The 25,301-nt window shown below is 55.9% G+C and overlaps 1 protein-coding gene across 5 annotated transcripts in view; it reads left to right on the forward strand.

The window, feature by feature from the left end:
* Positions 1–25,301, forward strand: part of LOC132805462 (multiple epidermal growth factor-like domains protein 10) — a 63,338-nt gene that overhangs the window by 33,371 nt on the left and 4,666 nt on the right. For 3 of the 5 annotated variants that reach the window (XM_060820549.1, XM_060820548.1, XM_060820551.1), the window contains exons 5-18: positions 2,345–2,591; positions 3,572–3,692; positions 5,308–5,444; positions 6,019–6,228; positions 7,551–7,725; positions 9,302–9,422; positions 11,237–11,400; positions 14,910–15,012; positions 15,646–15,795; positions 18,067–18,195; positions 20,354–20,566; positions 22,234–22,358; positions 24,113–24,239; positions 25,064–25,126. In XM_060820549.1, the coding sequence (XP_060676532.1) occupies positions 2,345–2,591; positions 3,572–3,692; positions 5,308–5,444; positions 6,019–6,228; positions 7,551–7,725; positions 9,302–9,422; positions 11,237–11,400; positions 14,910–15,012; positions 15,646–15,795; positions 18,067–18,195; positions 20,354–20,566; positions 22,234–22,358; positions 24,113–24,239; positions 25,064–25,126 (2,085 nt within the window). Of the gene's footprint in view, positions 1–2,344; positions 2,592–3,571; positions 3,693–5,307; positions 5,445–6,018; positions 6,229–7,550; positions 7,726–9,301; positions 9,423–11,236; positions 11,401–14,909; positions 15,013–15,645; positions 15,796–18,066; positions 18,196–20,353; positions 20,567–22,233; positions 22,359–24,112; positions 24,240–25,063; positions 25,127–25,301 lie in introns of those variants that run through there. The other 2 variants (XM_060820552.1, XM_060820553.1) reach the window with 2 other exon arrangements.

Here is a 25,301-nt window from a genome sequence, read left to right on the forward strand (position 1 = left end):
GGAAGGTTCAGTTCTGTGCCTCTGTCCAGCTCAATGCGCCCAGGAATGTGTGCACGGCCGATGTCTCAGCCCTGACCGGTGCCAGTGTGCACCCAACTGGCGAGGGCATGACTGTTCCAGTGGTAAGTCATAGAGATGACCAACAAGTAAGCACGCCCTTCAATCCAACTCATCCATGCTGACCCAGAGACCCCAATTTGCGTGCTATTCACCAGCATTTGGCCGTTATCCCTCTGTAGTGTTCCAAAAGGGGCATTGGTCAGGCCGTGGAGACCTACAAAAACAGGCCATTTGGCCCTTCAATCATGCTCCTCCATTCAATAGCATCGTCCTGTTCTCCTTTGGTCCTGAGGTCTCGATCCAACTCCTCCTTGAAACCATTCAGATATTAATCATAGAATCCCTACAGTATGGAAACAGGCCCTTCGGCCCAACAAGTCCACACCGACCCTCCGAACTGTAACCTACCCAGACCCATTCCTCTACATTTATCCCTGACAAATGCACCCAATCTACACATCCTTGGACACCTGTACATCCCTGGGCACTATGGGACAATTTAGCATGGCCAATCCACCCTAACCTGCACATCCCTGGGCACTACGGGACAATTTAGCATGGCCAATCCACCCTAACCTGCACATCCCTGGGCACTACGGGACAATTTAGCATGGCCAATCCACCCTAACCTGCACATCCCTGGGCACTACGGGACAATTTAGCATGGCCAATCCACCCTAACCTGCACATCCATGAGCACTATGGGACAATTTAGCATGGCCAATCCACCCTAACCTGCACATCCCTGGGCACTATGGGACAATTTAGCATGGCCAATCCACCCTAACCTGCACATCCCTGGGCACTATGGGACAATGTAGCACGGCCAGGTACGTGAAATTGAGGTTGAAATTGGCCACATTCCTAGATCCAATATGGCGGAGCAGTGCTGAGAGGCCGGCTCCCACAGGTGTTGGCGAGGGTTGTGGGGGGGAATGTCTTGGGTCAGCTGCTTGACATGGAGGGCAGGGAAAGGGCAAAGCAGTGAGGAGGTTTGGGGCATTGCCTCCCGGACAGGTGCCAACTTGGGTTGGAGGGCAGAACGCCAAATGAAACTTGACAGACCGGGACACGCGAGCAGTGGTGCTGGACTTGAAGGAGCGTGGTGGAGGAGCAGAGACCGAGAGAGAGAGGGAGAGAGGAACTTATTTTTCAAAGAGTGAACCTTTCAAGATGTAACTCCTGCCTCCCGTTGGTCCAGCCTTCGCTGCTAGGGCCGGCTCTCCCTGAGGGAAATGTGGCTCATTCGTTAAGGTCAAAGGCAGCTCTCTTCCCACGGCTTACAAGCTCCTTCTTCGCTCACCCCGTCCCCCCAGCCCCCCACGGGACGTGCTGTGGAGAGACGGAGACCAGATGTGTATGGCCAGGCATGGAATCTCTGGAATTCTCTGTCCCTCAGCTCAACTCTGCAACTTCCCAGCACCCGGCCAGACACACGGTTCAGAATGGCGCCGGAATCATTCCAGAACATTCTCCATCTGCTCGGAGACCAGACTCGTTCCTAAGCTCCTTTGCAGCACCCACCCCACACCCCCACCAATCCCCACCCCATCTCTAGTCAGACAATGTTTCAGGCATTGCTCAGAAATTGGTTTGAGACTCTCAATATCTGTATGGAGGCAGCGGTCATAGTCAGAGGGTCAACGCTGAGGGAGTGGGCGCTGTGGGAGGGTCAGTGCTGAGGGAGCGGGCGCTGTGGGAGGGTCAGTGCTGAGGGAGCGGGTGCTGTGGGAGGGTCAGTGCTGAGGGAGTGGGTGCTGTGGGAGGGTCAGTGCTGAGGGAGCGGGCGCTGTGGGAGGGTCAGTGCTGAGGGAGCGGGTGCTGTGGGAGGGTCAGTGCTGAGGGAGCGGGTGCTGTGGGAGGGTCAGTGCTGAGGGAGCGGGTGCTGTGGGAGGGTCAGTGCTGAGGGAGCGGGCGCTCTCACAGGGTGAGTGCTGGGAAGTGATGTGCTGTCGCAAGTCAGCGTTGAGGGAGCACCACAGTCAGAGAGTCAGTGTGAAAGAACGTATTGCTGGAATCTTTGTCTAATTTTTTTGTTTATTCCTTTTTCTAACACTCTCTGACTCACTTTCTTTTAATACCCCTCCCCACTGTCTCCTATCTCACTCGCCTACCCACACTCTCTCTCCTTCCCTTTGTCTCTTTCTCCATCTTGCTCTCTCTCTACACCCCTATCTCTCGGCACTCCCTTCCCTTCCTTCTGTTTTCTCTTTCTCCTTCGCTGCTTCTTTCCCTGTCTCTGCCGCCTTCCCTCTCCCTCATCCGTCCGCCTCCCACCATGCAGCGTGCTCTGACCTGTTGTGGGGACCGAACTGTAGCCAGAGGTGTGAGTGTCGGAATGGCGGGCAGTGTGACCCCCTAACTGGCCGTTGTTCCTGCACCCCTGGCTACACTGGCCTGGTGTGTGAAGGACCCTGCCGCCCGGGGACCTATGGGCAGGGCTGCTCGAGGCAGTGCCGGTGTCAGAACGGGGCACGGTGCGACCCGGTCACTGGAGCCTGCGACTGCGTCAACGGGACGACCGGCGGACTGTGAGTAGCAATTGGGCTTTGCCTTCGGTGTTGTGTCTCACATGCTGTCCATCTGTCCCCTACCTTTACTTCTCTGCACCCCCTGAGCGGGCTCGATTTCTCTCTCTCTCTGTCTCTTTGCTTTTCAACTCCTTGCAGGAGACATGGGGCGACTGATTTGCAAACTTAACCAGCCATTGGCGAAGGGAACATAAACGGGCTCTCTTCGCGTCTTTGATGCTTTCTTTTATCAGACAGAGGCAGTACCTTCCTTTCTGAAAGTCCATAGGCTTCTAACCCAATCGTTCACTCCCACAAGCTACGTGCGGAGTTTTAGGGACAAAGTTGCGAGCCAGCTTTTTAAGAGCAACTTAGAGAGAGAGAGAGAGAGAGACAAGAGGGCTGAAAAGAACAACATATCAATAGGGATAATGATAGAAAGATCTACGTGTAATCTGAAAACTTTTATTGAGACGTGGCTGGGCCAAGGAACTGAATATTTAACAGTAAATGCTAGGAAAGGGTGGAGTGGCAGCTCTGTTAATTCAGAATCATACCCGTAAGCATGGAGAGAGCTGAGCTTAGTTCTCATACATTAGCCAGGGCTGGAATCAGTTTAGGGTGAGATACAAAACAGGAGCTTACTTGTAGGAGTTGTATTTTGGATGTCCCAATGGGGTTTACAGAAAGAAACACCGGAGGGAGCTTGTGAGAAAGTTACGGCAAGAATCATGGAGGCTTTAATCTACTCATGAAGAAATTTGAGTGTACGAGAAAGCTAGCTAGAAACATTAGGACTGACGGTAAGAGTTTCTATAGATGTTTAAACAGTGAATACTGGTCTCGAGATTGAATGAAGCTGGGGTATTATATAAGCAGGCAGCAGAGGCATCGAATAAACGTTTTTCATCGGATGACTGAGGGCGATAGAGGTGGTTTACGGGGTAACCTGAGGACTAGGCTTCCTTCCTCACTCCCTTTCCCCTCTCTCTCCCTGCCAGCTGTGAGCACCACTGCCCAGAATTGGAAGGTGAGAGGAAGTGCGGCCCTCCGTGTCTGTGTCAAAATGGTGGCAGCTGTCAGCCTGGGGGAGGCCCGTGCCTCTGTCCCGCAGGCTGGACGGTAAGTTACTAGGCCGCTCCGTCAGACAGGATGGTTAATGGAGTCATTCACCTGCTTGCCTCAACTTAACCTCACCTCACTATCTCGGGTTTAAGTGTAAAAGGGGTCTATTTTACTGCTCTGAGCCTGTCACAGGAAGCTCTGGACCTGGTCTCTGCCAACCCTGTCCAGCAAACCTCAGAAACAGAAAACTGAGCCCAATCGGGATATCATCTCTCTCTCTACCCTCCCTCTCTTTCTCTATCTCTTTCTTGTTTGCACTCACTTTCTCCCTCTCTCTATCCCCTGTCTCCCTCTCTCTCTACCACCCCATCTCTTTCTCCCTCTCTCTATCCCGGTCTCCCTTTCTATCTCTCACAACAGCTGTCATCTCTCTCTGTCTGTATGCCTACCTCACTCCCTTTATCCACCGCCCTCCTTGCTATCTCTTTCTATCTCCCTCTTTCCATATTCCTCTCTCCCACTGTTTTCTTCCATTTTTCTCTCTCTCCTTTGCTTTCTCTCCCACTCCGATTCTATATGCCTTCTCTTACTCTCTCTCTCTTCCCCTTTCTCTCTGTACCACGCTCTCTCGTTCCTCCATCCCTCCCCTCTCCACAGCTGTCACTATCCCTCTCTGTATCTCTACCTCATTTCCTCTTGCTAACCCCCTCTCCCTATCCCCGACCCTCTCTCCCTTTCTCTCCCAATCCTTCTATCTATCCCCACCTCTCTCTACTGCACTGTCCATCTCTCCCTCTACTGAAGCTTGTGGTTTGGTCAATTCACTCATTGCGTACCTCCCATTGTCAGTGAGCTTGGGCTTTGTGTCCTCCTGATGCATGATTTTTCACCCCTGAGAGTCGTGCCCTCCTGATGTCCGTGACCCTTCAGCCCAAGGGTCATGCCCTCCTGAATTCAATGACCTTCCACACCTGAGGGTTGTGCCCTCCTGAAACCAGCGACCTTTTAACCCTGAGTGTCGTGCCCTCCTGACACCAGTGACCTTTCACCCAAGGGTTATGCCCTCCTGTTAAGTGACCTTTAAACCCTGCGAGTTGTGCCGTCCTGACACTACTGACCTTTCAACCGAGGGTTGTGCCCTCCTAACACTTGACCTTTCAATCCTGAGGGTCCTGCTCTCCTGACACCAGTGACCTTTCATCCCTGACGGTTGTGCCCTCCTGACGCTTGAACTTTCACCCCTGAGGGTCTTACCCTCCTGACACCAGTGACCATTCACCCTTAAGGGTTTTCCTGATGTGTGACCTTTCACCCCTGAGGGCTGGGCCTTCCTGACACCAGTAACCTTTCACCCCTGAGGGTCATGCCCTCCTGACATGTGACCTTTCAGCCCTGAGGGTCATGCCCTCCTCATACCAGTGGCTGTTCACCCCCTAGGTCGTGCCTGCCTGACATCAGTGACCCTTCACCCAAGATACAAAAATGTCCTCGTGACCAGTCATCCCTCCCACCTGCTATGACCAAACCCTCCCCCTCACCTCGAGCACAAAGTAATGTCCGGTAGCTCAGCTCAGTCACAGTGACTGCAATCTAACGACCTTTCTGTTTTCTCCTCTTCCTCCTATCACCACAACCACACACCCCCACCCGGCAACACCGCGGATAACCTTAGGGAGCGGTATGCACTCTGCCCTGTCCCCGTGATCGGTTCGGGGTGAACTGCAGCCAACACTGTCACTGCCACAATGGTGGGGAGTGCGATCCCATCACCGGGAAATGCAGCTGTGCTGTCGGCTACACCGGAGTGAGGTGAGATTCTCTATCTCTGACCGGGAGGGGGCAAGAAGGGAGGGCAATTGGGAAGAGCAGAGGGAAAAGGGGCAGGCAAGAGGCAATGAGGATAGGTAAAGTGGCAGTAGGGGAGAGGGCAAGGGGGGGAATGGGGAGAGGATAAGAAGGTTAAAGGAGGGGGGATAATGGATGGGGTGAATTGAAGGAAAAGGGGGGCTCATTGGGGGCAAATGGGCAGGTGGTGAAGGGGAGTTCTCAGTGCTACCTGAACCTCTCATCCTTGGGTTGGAGGCGGCCAGGGGTTGGGATACTTGGTGGGGTTGGGGGCGAGCACAGTCCCCTGGGAGGGGAGGGGAGCGAGGCGAACACAGCTGACGTCTCCTGTGGGATGGAGAGCAAGGCTCCACTCAGCTGAACAGTCCAGCCAGAGTCCCCAGTGAAGAATTTGTCCCGTGATGGACTGGAAAAGGCTTGGTTGGGATTAGGGGGAAGAGGAGGACGATGTCAAGTAAAGCCGGTGGGGGGAGGGGGAGGCTGGTACCGAGGGGTCAATCTCTTGATGTGCACTCTCTCTCTCTCGCCCCGTCTGTAGGTGCCAGGAAGACTGCCCCTTCGGGAGGTACGGCCCGAACTGCTCGCACACCTGCGACTGCCTGAACCAGGCCAAGTGCATGCCCGATGGTGCCTGCCTGTGCGAGTCAGGGTACCAGGGCGGGCGCTGCGAGTCGCGGCTCTGCCAGGATTGGCTCTTTGGCCACCAGTGCGACCGGCAGTGCGCCTGCCACCTCACGCACACTCAGAGGTACGGGAGAGGTGAGGGGGGGCTGGAGGGGAGCACAGGAACAGACACAGGCCATTCAAGCCCCCCTCCGGCCTATTCCATGGCCTAACGCCGACGACCCGTGCTTGCCTTTATGGCTCGGTGCATGGAGTTGGGATTCTGGGGTGCAGCTCGACAGGGCATTGGTTCAGCCACTTTAGTAAAACTGCATTCGATTCTGTTCAGAGAATTTCTTTCTCATTATACAAACCCAGGTCACAGAGACACAGAGCTGGACACGCACACAAACAAACCCTTCGGTCCTACCAGTACGTGTCAAACAGATTTCCCAAATTAATCCAGTCCCGTTTACCAGCCCTTGGCCCATATCCCTCCAAACCCTTCCTATCCATGTCCCCATCCAAATGCCATTTCAATGTTGCAGTTGTCCCAGCCTCCACCACTTCCTCTGGCAGCTCATTCCATACACGTACCACCCTCTCAGTGCAAATGTTGCCCTTCAGGTCCCTTTTATATCTTTCCCCGCTCACCTTAAACCTATGCCCACCCCCAGTTCCGGATTCCCCCACCCCAGGGAAAAGACCTTGTCTGTTTACCGTATCCATGATTTTATAAACTCCTTCCCTATCTCTGTCACCCCCTCCAGGCCCCTCCCTATCTCTGTCACCCCCTATATCCCCTCCCGCTCCCTACATCCCCTCCTTATCTGTCACCCCCTCCAGCCCCTACACCCCCTCCCTATCTCCGTCACCCCCTCCAGCCCCCTTGCTATTTTTGTCACCCCCTCCAGCCCCCTGTACCCACTCCCTATCTCTGTCACCCCCCCAGCCCCCTGTAACCCCTCCCTATTTCCGTCACCCCCTCCAGCCCCCTGTACCCCCTCCCTATCTCTGTCACCCCCTCCAGCCCCCTGTACCCCCTCCCTATTTCCGTCACCCTCCTCCAGTCCCCTACACCCCCTCCCTATCTCTGTCACCCCCTCCAGCCCTCCCGTACCCCCTCGCTATCTCTGACACCTCCTCCAGCCCCTACACCCCCTCCCTATCTCTGTCACCCTCTCCAGCCCCTATACCCCCTTCCCTATCTCTGTCACCCCCTCCAGTCCCTACACCCCCTCCCTATCTCTGTCACCCCCTCCAGCCCCTACACCCCCTCCCTATCTCTGTCACCCCCTCCAGCCCCCTGTACCCCCTCGCTATCTCTGTCACCCCCTCTACCCCCTCCCTATCTCCGTCACCCCCTCCAGCCCCGTCCCTATCTCGGGTAAATTGGCAGATCCTCAGGCCCAGGTGAGGCGGTGTACCCGGCGATGTTGACGCTCTCTCTCCCTCTGTCCCCCACAGCTGCCACCCGATGTCAGGGGAGTGTAGCTGCCAGCCGGGCTGGTCAGGCCCCCAGTGCAACCAGAGCTGTCCCCAGGGCACGTATGGAGCCGGCTGCCTGTCCCGGTGCCTGTGCCTGAATGGGGGGAGCTGCCTGCCGGAGAGCGGCCGCTGCCTCTGTGCTCCGGGCTTCACGGTAAGGGCAGGGTCCGAGCCGGGCCGGTGAAGGGGGGTGGAGGTGACAGGAAGGTGGGGGGAGGGATAGGGGTGGAATGAGGGGAGGGAAATAGAGGGAGGAAGGGGATAAGGTTGGTGGGAGGAAGGCGGAGGAGGGGAGGGGGTTGGAGGGAGGAAGGGGATGAGGGGAGGGGTTTGGAGGGAGGAATGGGATGAGGGGAGGGGGTTGGTGGGAGGAAGGGGATGGGGAAGGGGGTTGGAGGGAGGAAGGGGATGAGGGGAGGGGGTTGGAGGTAGGAAGGGGATGAGGGGAGGGGTTTGGAGGGAGGAAGGGGATGAGGGGAGGGGGTTGGTGGGAGGAAGGGGATGGGGAAGGGGGTTGGAGGGAGGAAGGGGATGAGGGGAGGGGGTTGGAGGGAGGAAGGGGATATGGGGAGGGTGTTGGAGGGAGGAAGGGGATGAGGGGAGGGGGTTGGAGGGAGGATGGGGATATGGGGAGGGGGTTGGTGGGAGGAAGGGGATGAGGGGAGGGGGTTGGAGGGAGGAAGGGGATGAAGGGAGGGGGGGTTGGTGGGAGGAAGGGGATGAGGGGAGAGGTTTGGAGGGAGGAAGGGGATGAGGGGAGGCGGTTGGAGAGAGAGTAAGATGAGGGGAGAGTGTTATAGGTAGGAGGGGGATGTGGATGCAGGCTGGGGGAGTTGGCAGGCTGAGGTGTCGGGGGGAACAGGACGGAAGATGGTGAAAGTGTTGGGTGTGGGTGAGGTCATGAAGGAAGGGTGGGGAAAGTGGGGAAGAGGGCTGGGTCTGAAAAGGAGGGGAGGGAAAGAGGAAGGGGGTAAGGAGGGTCATAGGACAACTATCCAAATACAAACATTGGTGTCCATCTCATCGAAACAGCTCATGACAGTCAGTGCCATCACTGTCCCCGTCCTGGGAGTGTTTGATTGGGAGGGGACAGAGTAGAGGGAGCTTTAATCTGTATCTAACCCTGTGCTATCCTCGTCCTGGGATGGGGGATGGCAGGGTGGAGACAGTGTAGAGGGAGCTTTACTCTGTATCTAACCCCATGCTGTCCCTGTCCTGGGGGGAAACAGTGTAGAGGGAGCTTTACTCTGTATCTAACCCCGTGCTGTCCCTGTCCTGGGGGGACAGTGTAAAGGGAGTTTTACTCTGTATCTAACCCTGTGCTGTCCCTGTCCTGGGGGGACAGTGTAGAGGGAGTTTTACTCTGTATCTAACCCTGTGCTGTCCCTGCCCTGGGGGGACAGTGTAGAGGGAGCTTTACTCTGTATCTAACCCCCGTGCTGTCCCTGGGATGGGGGGGACAGTGTAGAGCGAGCTTTACTCTGTATCTAACCCCCGGGCTGTCCCTGGGATGGGGGGTACAGTGTAGAGGGAGCTTTACTCTGGATCTAACCCCCGTGCTGTCCCTGGATGGGGGGACAGTGTAGAGGGAGCTTTACTCTGGATCTAACCCCCGTGCTGTGCCTGTCCTGGGACTGTTTGATGGGAGGGTCACTGTAGCTTTACTCTGTTCTGTCCCAGCCCTGGCTGATCAGTCACTGATTTGTAATTGTCGGTTATTTCCATAACAGGACAAACACTGCTCCGCCCTGTGCCCGGCCTGGAGTTATGGTCTGAACTGTGCTTCCCGATGCCAGTGTGTGAATGCCATCTTCTGTTCGGCCATCGATGGTTCCTGCCAGTGTGAAACAGGTACGGGGGGGGGCGGAGTGAGAGACAATTTGGCGTGGGGCCTGTGTGTGTGAGAGCGCCTGACCAATTTGGGATGTCCACGAGAAAATTCAGAGAATTCCCTTCAGCCCAGAGTCTACATAACTCCCACTACAAATGCACTAATCCCAATTGAAATACACATCCAAATATCTTCTAAGGGTCAAGAAGTTTCCAGCTTCTGCTGCCTTCCCAGGCTGTGCATCCCAGAATCCCACCACCCACTGAGTGAAAAAGTATTTTCCCAAATCCCTTCTGAATCTCCTGCCCCCCCCTTACACTAAAACTCGTACCTCTCGCCAAGGGAACCAGCTGTTCACCCCGTCCATACCCCTCACAATTACATCCACCACAATCATGTTCCCCCTTCGTCATCTCTGAAGAAAATAATCCAAGATTATGAAGCCTTTCCTTACAGCTCAGTTTCTCCATCCCAGGCACCATCATGGGACGGCGGGGTGGCTCAGTGGTTAGCACCGCTGCCTCATGGCGCCACAGATCTGGAGTCACTTCCAGCCTCGGGGCAACTGTCTGTGTGGAGACCATAAGACATAGACAGACAATGGCGAGTCCACTCCGCCATTCAATCATGGCTGATGGGCATTTCAACCCCACTTACCCGCATTCTCCCTGTAGCCCTTAATTCCTTGTGACATCAAGGATTTATCAATCTCTGCCTTGAAGACATTTAGCGTCCCGGCCTCCACTGCACTCTGCGGCAATGGATTCCACAGGCCCATCACTCTCTGGCTGAAGAAATATCTCCGCATTTCTGTTCTGAATTGACCCCCTCTAATTTTAAGGCTGTGTCCATGGGTTCTAGTCTCCTCGCCTAACGGAAACAATTTCCTAGCGTCCACCCTTTCCAAGACATGTATTAACTTGTAAGTTTCTATTAGATCTCCCCTTAATCTTCTAAACTCCAATGAATACAATCCCAGGATCCCCAGCCGTTCCTCGTATGTTAGACCTACCATTCCAGGGATCATCGGTGTGAATCTCCGCTGCACACGTTTCAGTGCCAGTATATCCTTCCTGAGGTGTGAGGACCAAAACTGGACACAGTACTCCAAATGGGTCCTAACCAGAGCTTTATAAAGTCTCAGTAGCATATCGGTGCTTTTATATTCCAACCCTCTGGAGATAAATGACAAATGAATTTGCACATTCTCTCCGTCTTTGCGCGAGTTTTCTCCGGGTGCTCCAGTTTACTCCCACGGTCCAAAGGATTGCAGGCTCGGGTTGATTTGCTATAGCATCCAGTGATGTGCAGGTTAGGGTGGGTTGGCCATGCTACATTGTCCTGTAGTGCCCAGGGATGTGCAGGTTAGGGTGGGTTGGCCATGCTAAATTGTCCTGTAGTGCCCAGGGATGTGCAGGTTAGGGTGGATTGGCCATGCTAAATTGTCCCATAATGCCCAGGGATGTGCAGGTTAGGGTGGATTGGCCATGCTAAATTGTCCCGTAGTGCCCAGGGATGTGTGGGTTAGGGTGGATTGGCCATGCTAAATTGTCCCGTAGTGCCCAGGGATGTGCAGGTTAGGTGCATTAGTCAGGGGTAAACGTAGAGTAATAGGGTTGGGGAATGGGTTGGAATGAGAATCTCTTCAGAGGGTCAGTATGGATTTGTTGGGCTGCAGGGATTCTATACAAAGGCTGCATTTCCTCCCGGTAGATTCGGCAGGTCCCATGTCATGCACCGTCTCACACACTGATCTCTGCCCTCACCCAGGATGTAACAGGGATGTGCCTCGCCATTGCTGATACTGTTCTCTGTGTCTCCTCTTTACCCTCAGGGTGGACAGGCCCAGACTGCAGTGTCTCATGTCCAGACGGCCAGTGGGGGCCGGGCTGTAACAGCACGTGCCAGTGTGCCAATGGAGCCCGTTGTAATCGCTTTAACGGCACCTGCACCTGCCTCCCAGGCTGGCAGGGCCGACTGTGTGACCAACCCTGCCCGGTAACTAACAATGCCTACTGGTGTTTTATAGACCCGGGAAGAATTGGAGATAGAGGAGGGAAACACTGGGGCAACAGTAGGTTGCAGAGAAGTGTCAGACTGGGGAACAGGGGGATAGAGAGAGGGGACAGACTGGGGAACAGGGGGATAGAGAGAGGGGGCAGACTGGGGGAACGGGGGGATAGAGAGAGGGGACACACTGGGGAACAGGGGGATAGAGAGAGGGGAAACACTGGGGAACGGGGGGATAGAGAGGGGGGACAGACTGGGGAACGGGGGGATAGAGAGAGGGGACACACTGGGGAACGGGGGGATAGAGAGGGGGGACAGACTGGGGAACGGGGGGATAGAGAGGGGGGACAGACTGGGGAACGGGGGGATAGAGAGGGGGGACAGACTGGGGAACGGGGGGATAGAGAGGGGGGACAGACTGGGGAACGGGGGGATAGAGAGGGGACAGACTGGGGAACAGGGGGATAGAGAGAGGGGACACACTGGGGAACAGGGGGATAGAGAGGGGGGACAGACTGGGGAACGGGGGGATAGAGAGGGGACAGACTGGGGAACAGGGGGATAGAGAGAGGGGACACACTGGGGAACGGGGGGATAGAGAGAGGGGACAGACTGGGAAACGGGGGGATAGAGAGAGGGGACAGACTGGGGAACGGGGGGATAGAGAGAGGGGACAGACTGGGGAACGGGGGGACAGACTGGGGAACGGGGGGATAGAGAGAGGGGACAGACTGGGGAACAGGAGGATAGAGAGGGGGGACAGTCTGGGGAACGGGGGGATAGAGAGAGGGGACAGATTGGGGAACGGGGGGATAGAGAGAGGGGATACACTGGGGAACGGGGGGATATAGAGAGGGGACAGACTGGGTAACGGGGGGATAGAGAGAGGGGACAGACTGGGGAACGGGGGGATAGAGAGAGGGGACAGACTGGGGAATGGGGGGATATAGAGAGGGGACAGACTGGGGAACGGGGGGATATAGAGAGGGGACAGACTGGGGAACAGGGGGATAGAGAGAGGGGACAGACTGGGGAACGGGGGGATAGAGAGAGGGGACAGACTGGGGAACGGGGGGATAGAATGAGGGGACACACTGGGGAACGGGGGGGATATAGAGAGGGGACAGACTGGGGAACGGGGGGATAGAGAGAGGGGACAGACTGGGGAACGGGGGCATAGAGAGAGGGGACACACTGGGGAACGGGGGAATAGAGAGAGGGGACACACTGGGGAACGGGGGGAGAGAGGGGCCAGACTGGGGAACAGGGGGATAGAGAGAGGGGACAGACTGGGGAATGAGGGGATAGAGAGAGGGGACAGACTGGGGAATGAGGGGATAGAGAGGGGGGACAGACTGGGGAATGAGGGGATAGAGAGGGGGGACAGACTGGGGAACAGGGGATAGAGAGAGGGGACAGACTGGGGAACGGGGGGATAGAGAGAGGGGACAGACTGGGGAACGGGGGGACAGACTGGGGAACGGGGGGATAGAGAGAGGGGACACACTGGGGAACGGGGGGACAGACTGGGGAACGGGGGTATAGAGAGAGGGGACACACTGGGGAACGGGGGGACAGACTGGGGAACGGGGGGATAGAGAGAGGGGACAGACTGGGGAACAGGGGGATAGAGAGAGGGGCCAGACTGGGGAATGGGGGGATAGAGAGAGGGGCCAGACTGGGGAACGGGGGGATAGAGAGAGGGGCCAGACTGGGGAATGGGGGGATAGAGAGCGGGGACACACTGGGGAACGGGGGGATAGAGAGAGGGGACAGACTGGGGAACGGGGGGATAGAGAGAGGGGACAGACTGGGGAACGGGGGGATAGAGAGAGGGGACAGACTGGGGAACGGGGGGATAGAGAGAGGGGACACACTGGGGAACGGGGGGATATAGAGAGGGGACAGACTGGGGAACGGGGGGATATAGAGAGGGGCCAGACTGGGGAACGGGGGGATATAGAGAGGGGCCAGACTGGGGAACGGGGGGATATAGAGAGGGGACAGACTGAGGAACAGAGGGATAGAGAGAGGGGACAGTCTGGGGGAACAGGGAGAAATATGGAGAGGGGACAGATGGGAAACGGGCAAATATAGAGAGGGGGCAGACTGGGGAACGGGGGGATATAGAGAGGGGACAGACAGGGGAACAGGGGGATATAGAGAGGGGACAGACTGAGGAACAGGGGGATATAGAGAGGGGGCAGACTGGGGGAAAGTGGGATAGAGAGAGGGGACAGACTGGGGAACATGGGGATATTGAGAGGGGGCAGACTGGGGAACGGGGGGAATATAAAGAGGGGACAGACTGGGTAACAGAGGGATGTAGAGAGGGGACAGACTGGGGGAAAGTGGGATAGAGAGTGGGGACAGACTGGGGAACGGGGGGATATAGAGAGGGGACAGACCGGGGAATGGGGGGATATAGAGAGGGGACAGACTGAGGAAGGGGGGGAATATGGAGAGGGGACAGACTGGGGAACGGTGGGATATAGAGAGGGGAAAGACTGGAAAATGGGGGGAATACAGAGGGGGAGAACCGGGAGATAAATAGAGGGGACAGACTCAGGGGAACAGAGGGAAAAAGACCGGGGACAGACTGGGGAACGGGGGAATATAGAGAGGGGACAGTCTGGAGAACGGGGGAACATAGAGAGGGGACAGACTGGGGAACAGGGAAATGAAGACAGGGGACCGACTGGGGAACGGGGGAATATAGAGAGGGGACAGTCTGGGGAACGGGGGAACATAGAGAGGGGACAGACTGGGGAACGGGGGGATATAGACAGGGGACAGACTGGGGAACGGGGGGATATAGAGAGGGGACAGACTGGGGAACGGGGGGATATAGAGAGGGGACAGACTGGGGAACGGGGGGATATAGAGAGGGGACAGACTGGGGGAACAGTGGGATATAGAGAGGGACAGAGGGATATAGAGAGGGGACAGACTGGGGAACAGTGGGATATAGAGAGGGGACAGACTGGGGAACAGTGGGATATAGAGAGGGGACAGACTGAGGAAGCATTGGGATGTAGAGAGGGGACAGACTCAGGAGAACAATGGACAGGGTGAGGGGACAGACTGGGGGGACAGTGGGTTATAGAGAGAGGGGACAGACTGGGGGGACAGTGGGTTATAGAGAGAGGGGACAGACTGGGGGACAGTGGGTTATAGAGTGAGGGGACAGACTGGGGGGACAGTGGGTTATAGAGAGAGGGGACAGACTGGGGGGACAGTGGGTTATAGAGAGAGGGGACAGACTGGGGGACAGTAGGTTATAGAGAGAGGGGATAGAGAGAGGGGACAGACTGTGGGAACAGTGGGATATAGAGAGGGGACGGTGGGATATAGAGAGGGGATAGACTGGGGAATAGTGGGATATAAGGAGTGGATACACCAGGAAGGGAATTGGATAGCTATGTTGAAAGGCAGCTTGTCCTGTCCGGATACACACACGGTGATCCCTTTGTGTTAACATTCCTCTATCTCACCAGGAACATCGGTATGGACAGGACTGCAGTGGGTACTGTGACTGTGAACAGGCACTGTGGTGCCACCCTAGCACAGGGAAGTGTCACTGTGCCCCAGGATGGACAGGTAGGGCACCAAGGGAGGGAGCAATTCTGGGCACGGGCTGGAGTGACACCGGGTACAATTTGGCACACAGAGAGGTTGATTGTGATGTGGAGTGGGGGTGGTGTCAGTGGGGATACAGTGTGATAGAGAAAGGGGACAGACTGGGGAGGGGGGGGGGAATCAGTGGCTAAGTGAGGTTTATATCAGGAAGGCACCTGCAAATGGGGTGTACAGAGTGGGTGAAGGGGTTGCAAGCCTACAAGAACTTTCCCAAGAGCTAGAGGCCAGCCGGATGCTGATCAGCGATGGCGTGCCTCACAATATGGTCACCTACCTCGGAGTATCCTTTAGCCTGGCCGAGTTTAGGAAGCGACTCCCCTGTGAGTGTGTGTTGGGATATGCACTAATTGGGGAGGCTTGGTAGCAGATGCCAACCCAAAAGTACAGTCTGGTCAGAAATTTGCACTCGCTTCGATGGCATGGCCGCCTGTGGTGCCAAGGGGAGGAACTGGATTGTTAAAGTCACAAATAAGAGAACTAATCTTGGTTTATTGTCAGATGAGATGGCCCAGGGGTTGGGGGACGGTTGTGAAGCTAGAATGTGACCTTAACGTGGAGCCCCTTTGTGGTGTGTTTCTGTTTTGGGGCGTACAGGTCGCCGTTGTGATTGGCCCTGTGCCCTGGGACGCTGGGGCCAGAACTGTGCCTTGTGGTGTCGCTGCCCGAACGGGGTTCCCCACTGCCACCCGGAGAATGGGACCTGTCTGTGCCCCTCGGGGTACATGGGCCCAAGCTGTGAACACTGTGAGTAACTGAGGAGACAAGATCATGGCCGCTGTCACCGTGGTGACGGAGAGACGGCAAAGCGCGGCAGGACAGCTCGGAGCAGTGTAAACCAGGAGCATGACCTGACCCTTCGACAGGGCCCGCTCCCTCAGCACTGACCCTCCGACAGGGCCCGCTCCCTCAGCACTGACCCTCCGGCAGCGCCCGCTCCCTCAGCACTGACCCTCCGGCAGCGCCCGCTCCCTCAGCACTGACCCTCCGACAGCGCCCGCTCCTTCAGCACTGACCCTCCGACAGCGCCCGCTCCCTCAGCACTGACCCTCCGACAGCGCCCGCTCCCTCAGCACTGACCCTCCGACAGGGCCCGCTCCCTCAGCACTGACCCTCCGACAGCACCCGCTCCCTCAGCACTGACCCTCCGACAGCACCCGCTCCCTCAGCACTGACCCTCCCACAGTGCCCACTCCCTCAGCACTGACCCTCCCACAGTGCCCCCTCCCTCGGCACTGACCCTCCGACTGTACCCACTCCCTCAGCACTGGCCATCCAACCGTGCCTGCACCCTCAATGCTGACCCTCCAATGGCGCGTGCTCCCCTTTGATTAAATTTTCAGTCATTCATCCACAGTATTTCCCCACAGAGAGATGGGTAATTCACTCCGAATGAGGGAGAGAAATAGTGGGGTCTTGCTCCCATGGTGAGTGGTGGGTGGAGGGAGTGCAGTCCTACTCTCAGGGGGTCATGGGGAGGGAGAATGGGGGACTCGCTCCTACAGGGAGTGGGAGGAGAATGGGGGACTCACTCCCACGGAGAATGGGTGGGGAGAATGGGGGACTCACTCCCACAGGGAGTGGGGGGAGAGGGAATGGGGACTCGTTCCCACGGAGAATGGGTGGGGAGAATGGGGGACTCACTCCCACAGGGAGTGGGTGGGAAGAATGGGGGACTCACTCCCACGGGGAGTGGGGGGAGAGGGAATGGGGGACTCGCTCCCAAGGGGAGTGGGGGGAGAGGGAATGGGGACTCGCTCCCACTGAGAGTGGGGGGAGAGGGAATGGGGACTCGCTCCCACGGAGAATGGGTGGGGAGAATGGGGGACTCGCTCCCACGGAGAATGGGTGGGGAGAATGGGGGACTCACTCCCACAGGGAGTGGGGGGAGAGGGAATGGGGGACTCGCTCCCACGGAGAATGGGTGGGGAGAATGGGGGACTCACTCCCACAGGGAGTGGGGGGAGGGAGAATGGGGACTCGCTCCCACGGAGAATGGGTGGGGAGAATGGGGGACTCACTCCCTATCAGGGAGTGGGGGGAGAGGGAATGGGGACTCGCTCCCACTGAGAGTGGGGGGAGAGGGAATGGGGACTCGCTCCCACGGAGAATGGGTGGGGAGAATGGGGGACTCACTCCCACAGGGAGTGGGGGGAGAGGGAATGGGGGACTCGCTCCCACGGAGAATGGGTGGGGAGAATGGGGGACTCACTCCCACAGGGAGTGGGGGGAGAGGGAATGGGGACTCGCTCCCACGGAGAGTGAGGGGAGAGGGAATGGGGACTCGCTCCCACGGAGAATGGGTGGGGAGAATGGGGGACTCACTCCCACAGGGAGTGGGGGGAGAGGGAATGGGGGACTCACTCCCACAGGGAGTGGGGGGGAGAGGGAATGGGGACTCGCTCCCACGGAGAGTGGGGGGAGGGGGAATGGGGGACTCACTCCCACGGGGAGTGGGTGGGGAGAATGGGGGACTCGCTCCCACAGGGAGTGAGAGGGGAGAATGGGGGACTCACTCCCACGGAGAGTGAGGGGAGAGGGAATGGGGACTCGCTCCCACGGAGAGTGAGGGGAGAGGGAATGGGGACTCGCTCCCACGGAGAGTGAGGGGAGAGGGAATGGGGGACTCACTCCCACGGGGAGTGGGTGGGGAGAATGGGGGATTCGCTCCCCGGGGAGTGGTGAGGGTGAATAGAGGAGATTCATTGAAGGAGGAAAGATGGTTAAACAGACAGAGGGAGAGAGGAATAGTGGGATGGGGTTTGTTGGTGGAGATAAAGAGGAGTGTGCGTTGATGGTGGGGGGGCATGGTTGGTGTGGAGTAGGATCCCCAGCATGGGATTGGAGGGGCCATATGGCCCCAACTCTGTACTGGGAACACTACTCAAAGAAAGCAAACACTGTAAAGTGAGGGATGACACAACAAGTTAGCACCCTGCTTTAGCACAAAGAATTGCTGTCTTTGTGAAAACGCTTTGTGCAAGAATCTGTCTTTTCTTCTCCAACCCCCTCCCATAGCCTGCCCACCTGGCTCCTGGGGCCCTGACTGTATTCACCGGTGTGCCTGTGAGAATGGGGGGGCCTGTCTCCCATCGACGGGCAGCTGCCAGTGTGCCCAGGGTTGGACTGGCACCGACTGCACTCAGAGTGAGTAACCTGCTGTGGCTGGATCCCTGGTCCTGAGACAGGAGCGCATGAGTTGGCGTGTTGGCTAGGGGTGGGGAGGGGGGGGGGCGGCAATGTTGGCAGAGACCGTCCAGACATAAGGGGCGCGGGTGGGTGTCTCAGACAGAAGCTCCTCTCCAACCTGGTGTGCTGCATCCGGTACTCCCGATGTGATCTTCTCTGCACCAAGGAGACCGAATGTACATACCTTAGGGCAGCACAGTGGCTCAGTGATTGGCACCACTGCCTCATAGCGCCAACGACCCGGGTTTGATTCCAGCCTTGGGCAACTGTCTGCACATTCTCCCCGTGTCTGTGTGGCTTTCCTCCCACAATCCATAATGTTCAGAAAAGATTTACAAGAACATTGCCGGGGTTAGAAGATTTGAGCTATACGGAGAGGTTGAATAGGCTGGGGCTGTGTTCCCTGGAGCATCGGAGGCTGAGGGGTGACCTTGTAGAATCATGATATGACGTCTCTCCTATAGCACCATGTAAAATCATGCGGGGCATGGATCGGGTGAATAGACAAAGTCTTTTCCCTGGGGTGGGGGAGTCCAGAACTAAACAGCATAGGTTTTGGGTGAGAGGAGAAAGATATAAAAGAGACCTAAGGGGCAATTTTTTTCACATAGAAGGTGGTAGATGTATGGAATGAGCTGCCAGAGGAAGTGGTGGAGGCTGGTACAATGCCAACATTTAAAAGGCACCTGCATGGGTACATGTGTAGGAAGGGTTTGGAGGGATATGGGCCAGGTGCTGGCAGGTAGGACTAGATTGGGTTGGGATATCTGGTCGGCACGGACAGGTTGGGCCGAAGGGTCTGTTTCCGTGCTGTGCATCTCTATGACTATATGTGCAGATTAGGATGAATTGGCCATGCTAAATTGTCCCATTGTGTTAGGTGCATTAGTCGGGGTAAATATTGGGTAGGGAAATGGATCTGGGTGGGTTACTCTTTGGAGGGTCGGTGTGGACTGTTGGGCCAAACGGCCTGTTTCCATACTGTCGAGAGTCCAATCTAAACTTAGGCAACGGTTCACCGAGCACCGCAGCCAGGCCCACAGGGGACGACCGGGCCCCCCAGTCGCCGCCCATTTCAATTCCCCTTCTCCCTCTCTCTCGACATGACCATCCTTGGTCTCCTCTATCGCGGTAATGAACCACACTGCAAACTTGGAGAAACAACACTTCACCCTGCACCTGGGCAGCTCACAGCCTGAGCACTCAACACGTGAGTTCTCCAATCCCAAATAACCTCCCTCCCCATACCCCTGACGCCCATCCCAGCCCCTTCCCATCCCTTCCACTCCTTCCTGCTACTAACGGGGTCTATTCCTTCCATTGACCAACCGGGTCGGACCTTCTGCCTGTCTTCGCCTATCCCCACTTCACCACCCTGCCTCGTCCACTCCCTTTATCCGCAGCTCCCCCCGCACCCACCCTCAGTCCTGAAGAAGGGTTACACCTGAAACGTCACTGTCTCCACCTCCTGATGCTGCCTGGCCTGCTGTGTTCTTCCAGCCTCCTACCTGTCTACAAAGGAGACCCACTTTGAGGGAATTTTAGTCTCAGTTAGGGGCAGGCAACTGTGCTGAAGTCTAAATGGCTGGGTAATGGTGAAATTATGTCTGGAATATGGCGTGCGGTTTCTTTCTCCTGTTCCTTGGTGTTTTGGGAAGGATATGTATGTGGGGGGGATAGGGCAGGGGCTAGTGGAAAAAGGGGCCTGGTTAGATCAGGAGCCTGAGGAGATTTTTGGGAGGGGGAGGTGGTGAAGAGGTGGGCAGGGGTTCGATGGGATATGGGTTCTGATGGCAATGGACCTGATCAGCGACGGAATCATCTGATGTAAAACCTGCCTCGTTGGTATGGGGACGGTCCGGTAACTGATCTACACAACAGTGCTTGATTGAGAGCCTGGACCACAGAGCTGACTGGAAACAGGAGAGCTGACGTTTTGATGATTGCTAAGATATTTTCAGTCTGTTGTAAATAAAACCGTGCCCCATCTCAACATTGGTAGCACCTCAGAGACAGCCTGTAAGAAATGTACCCGAGGTGTGGTGAGGCAGGGGGTAAAAGGGGCTGACAGCCAGTGCCAATTGCTCGGTTGTTATTGCTGCTCTTTCGACTGCAGGGAACGGATCGACAGGAATTTCCCCAGCTCCCCCTGCGGACGGGGGCTCACTCGGGGCGATTACAGGCATCATTGTCCTTCTCTCTGTGCTAGTCATCCTGCTTGCAGCCTTCATCTGCTTCCGGTACAAGTACAGGGGCAAAAGCAACCGGATACCCGCCGTGACCTACACCCCAGCTACCAGCATCTCCAACGGGGAATACGCAGTTCCAGGTAAGTGGGGGGGCTGCCCTGGCAGGTGGGGCGGGCATACCTGGTGATGAAAAACCCCGGGCTCAGTACCAGGGCAGAGACAGGACAGGGTTAGAATACAGAGGAAAGCTCCCTCTACACTGTCCCCCATCAAACACTTCAAGGTCTGGAACTGCATGGGGATAGATACAGAGTAAAGCTCCATCAACACTGTCCCTTTACAAACATTCTCAGGACAGGGACAGCACGGTCTTAGATACAGGGTAAAGCTCACTCTACACTGTCCCCCATCAAACACTCCCAGGACAGGGACAGCACAGAATTAGATACAGAGTAAAGCTCCCTCTGTAATGTCCTCCCCGTCCCAGGACAGGGTCAGATACAGTGCAAAGTTCCCTCTACACTGTCCCCCGTCAAACACTTCAAGGTCTGGAACTGCATGGGGATAGATACAGAGTAAAGCTCCATCAACACTGTCCCTTTACAAACATTCTCAGGACAGGGACAGCATGGTCTTAGATACAGGGTAAAGCTCTCTTTACAATGCCCCCCTGTCAAACACTCCCAGGACAGGGACAACATGGGTTAGGTACAGAGTAAAGCTCTTTCTACACTGGTCCCCCCTCCACCCATCGCCAGACAGGGGCAACACAGGGTTAGGTACAGAATAAAGCTCTGACTACATTGTCAGGGAGGAGAAAGTGAGGACCGCAGATGCTGGAGACCAGAGTTGAAAAATGTGGTGCTGGAAAAACCCAGCAGGCCAGGCAGCATCCGAGGAGCAGGAGAATCGACGTTTCAGGCATAAGCCCTTCTTCAGGAAACATCAATTCTCCTGCTCCTCGGATGCTTTCTGACTACATTGTCGCCCCATCAAACACTCCCAGGACAGGAGTTAATGCATTCCCCTCTGAGCTGGGAGTCTGTGCTGATACATTGACATCTAGTTCTGAATGGGGACCTCACAGATCCACGCAAAGAAAATAAAATTAGACCGAAGCAAAGTGGGGATGAGCTGTCATTTTGAAATGCTGCAGTCCCCCACTCTATGTGTTGCAGGGACACCCTGCACAGTGCCATTAGGGAGGAAGTTGCAGGATTCTGAACCCAAGGGAACAGCCAATATATTCCACGTTCAGACCGTGGAGGGGAACCATCAAGGGACTTACATTCCCTATGTATCTGCCACCCTTGCCCCCCTCCAGGGGATAGAGCTAACAGGTTTGGAAGTTGCTCTCTCACGAGCTTCGCTGCAGTGGGTCTTCTAGACAGTACACACTGCTACGACTGAGTGTCAGGAGGGGTGGAGGGAGGGGGTGTTTGTGGGTGTGGTGCCAATCCAGCGGGAGGGTGGGTAGCTTCTCGAGTGTTGTCGGAGCTGCCCCCATCCAGAGCAAGTGGGGAGTATTCCCTCACGCTCCTGACTTGTGCCTTGTCTATGGTGGGACAGGGTTTGGGGGAGTGTGTGTGGGGTGGGGGAGAAGAGGGGGTAGTCAGGAGAGGAGTTCCTCACTGCAGGATTCTCAGCCTCTGACCCTGTTCTTGTGGGTACATATGTGTGTGTGTGTGAGAGAGAGAGAGAGAGACAGTGTGAGTGAGAGACTAAGAGTGACTGTGTTTGAGTGTGTACATCCAATCTTCCCCTTTTGAGAATTCTAACCCCTTTCTTGACCTCTCTCTCCTCCCAGACGTGCCACATAGCTATGTCCATTATTATGCCAACCCCAGCTATCACACGCTTTCCCAGTATCGACCGAGTCCCCCGCCTGTGCCTCAGCTCCCCAACAACCACGACAGGACCAGCTCCATCAAGGTATGACTTTAGGACCAGGATCCTCATTCAATCACACCTTGGGTATTGCAACTTTGGGGCTGCTGCAGGAAAGGCGCTGGGTGGGTGGGTAGCGAGAATCCGCGGTCCTGGGTTTGGATGGACTGGCAAGCGTTTGGGCGGGCGCACCCTTGGGTCAGGGTCTGATAAAACCCCATCCCCCTCTCGGACAGGACCCACGCTCAAGCAGCATGGCAGCCATTAGTCAAAAGGAACCTCTTTGAAAGCAAAGCCCTAGCACCATCCGAGGTAAAAGAGGCAGGAGGTACTGTCACCTTTCCCTCTTCCCACGTCCCTCCTGGCAGAGCTGGAGTGATGGGGTTGAGTGTTTATACTCAGCTAGTGTGAGATCAAACGCGCTTGAAGTAATCTTCCCAAGCTCAGTTCACCCTGTTGATATTGCGATGGCACGCTGGGCAGCTCAGTGGTTCGGGCTGCTGCTTCATGGCGCGAGGAACCCAGCTTTGATTCCAGCCTCGGGGCGACAGACTGTGAAGCTTGCACATTCTCTCCGTGTCTGCGTAGGTTTCCTCGGCGTGGTCCAGCTTCCTCACACAGTCCAAAGGTGAGCAGGTTAGGGTGGGTTGGCCATGCTAAATTGTCCCATAGTGCCCAGGGATGTGCAGGTTAGGGTGGATTGGCCATGCTAAATTGTCCCATAGTGCCCAGGGATGTGCAGGTTAGGGTGGATTGGCCATGCTAAATTGTCCCGTAGTGCCCAGGGATGTGCAGGTTAGGGTGGATTGGCCATGCTAAATTGTCCTGTAGTGCCCAGGGATGTGCAGGTTAGGGTGGATTGGCCATGCTAAATTGTCCCATAGTGCCCAGGGATGAGCAGGTTAGGATGGATTGGCCATGCTAAATTGTCCCATAGTGCCCAGGGATGTGCAGGTTAGGATGGATTGGCCGTGCTAAATTGTCCCATAGTGTCCAGGTATGTGCAGGTTCGGGTGGATTGGCCATGCTAAATTGTCCCGTAGTGCCCAGGGATGTGCAGGTTAGGGTGGATTGGCCATGCTAAATTGTCCCATAGTGCCCAGGGATGTGCAGGTTAGGGTGGATTGGCCATGCTAAATTGTCCTGTAGTGCCCAGGGATGTGCAGGTTAGGGTGGATTGGCCATGCTAAATTGTCCCATAGTGCCCAGGGATGTGCAGGTTAGGATGGATTGGCCATGCTAAATTGTCCCGTAGTGCCCAGGGATGTGCAGGTTAGGGTGGATTGGCCATGCTAAATTGTCCTGTAGTGCCCAGGGATGTGCAGGTTAGGGTGGATTGGCCATGCTAAATTGTCCCATAGTGCCCAGGGATGTGCAGGTTAGGGTGGATTGGCCATGCTAAATTGTCCTGTAGTGCCCAGGGATGTGCAGGTTAGGGTGGATTGGCCATGCTAAATTGTCCCGTAGTGCCCAGGGATGTGCAGGTTAGGGTGGATTGGCCATGCTAAATTGTCCCGTAGTGCCCAGGGATGTGCAGGTTAGGGTGGATTGGCCATGCTAAATTGTCCCATAGTGCCCAGCGATGTGCAGGTTAGGGTGGATTGGCCATGGGAAATACAGGGTTCGTCTGGATGGGATGTTTTTCGGAGAGTTGCTGCAGACTCGATGGGCTGAATGGCTTCTATTTTCAACTGTGGGGATTTCTGTGACATTCATCGGAGCCCCGACCCATGGTTCCTCACCCTCTCGGTCCACGGAATAAATGAATTTCCCACCCCTCTCTCTCTCTCTCTGGACAGACCACCAACAACCAACTCTTTGCCAAGAAAATGAACGAGGAGAGGGACCATGTGGGAGCGGGGCACTTGGAGACCAACGCCACCTTGCCAGCTGACTGGAAACATAGCCCCAAACACAAGGACTTCGGTAAGGAGCAGCAGGAGACCACGCAGCCCTTTGGGAATGTGCTACCCACTCGGGGCTGACCCACTATCGTGGTGTCACCTTCCAGTTTGATCAGTGAACAACTTTGCGGCCATTGCAATTTGGAGATGGGGCGAAGGGGGAGGGACGGTTTGACAAAGGACAAAAGCCATTCTGGGGTATTGGTGACCGTGACGACCGTCATTGGGGTTACTGATGGGGGAAGGAAATCTTACCTGGTCTGGGCCTACAAGACACCCCAGACCCCCCCCCCCCCCATCTCTGTCACACAGAGATGGGGGCTGATTCCCAACTGCCCTCTGAAATGATCCCTGAGCAAGATGCTTGGTTTGACGGGCAATCAGGGATGGGATTGGGGGGGGGCAATGAATGACAAATCTTGCCCATATCCCACCCAAGACTGAGTGACGATGATGCGGGCAAGGTAGGGATGATGAGATGGGCAAATACATCCCTATTTCTCCTTTAAAATGGAGACATCAAAGTCATGATGGAAACTCCAACACACCTTTTTTACTTCACCATATCTAACCCCCATGGCGACCCTACCTTGAGAGTGTTTGATGGTGGGGTCAGCGTAAAGGGAGCTTTTCTCTGTATCTAACCCCGTGCTGCTCCTGTCCTTGGAATATTTGATGGAGGACAGTGTAGAGAGAGCCTTACTTTCAGCTTAAGAAGCGTTCAGGGATTTTGACTCCGATACTCTATTCTGTTCTCTCTCTCATTCTCTGTATCCTGTACCCTGCACCTTCCTCTCTCTGTTCCCTCCCAACTTGTGCTCACATCCACCTCTCTCTGTATTGCAGGTGCCTGTGGCATGGACAGAAGTTACAGCTACAGCAACAGTCTGGCGAAATACTATAACACAGGTACGCTTTGTTCACCTGTGCTCCTCTCCCTTGCAACCCTCAGTCGACCCTCCCTCCCGAGAATCTGTCCGTCCCACTGCCCATCTCTGCGCTTCCACATTGTCTCTTGCCCCATTGCTGCCAGGACTGGGAAAGATCCAGGGTGGCCAAGTGACTCCTTGAGCCATTCAGGCTC

The sequence above is a fragment of the Hemiscyllium ocellatum genome, chromosome 50 (genome assembly GCF_020745735.1).
Source record: "Hemiscyllium ocellatum isolate sHemOce1 chromosome 50, sHemOce1.pat.X.cur, whole genome shotgun sequence".
Lineage (NCBI taxonomy): Eukaryota > Metazoa > Chordata > Chondrichthyes > Orectolobiformes > Hemiscylliidae > Hemiscyllium > Hemiscyllium ocellatum.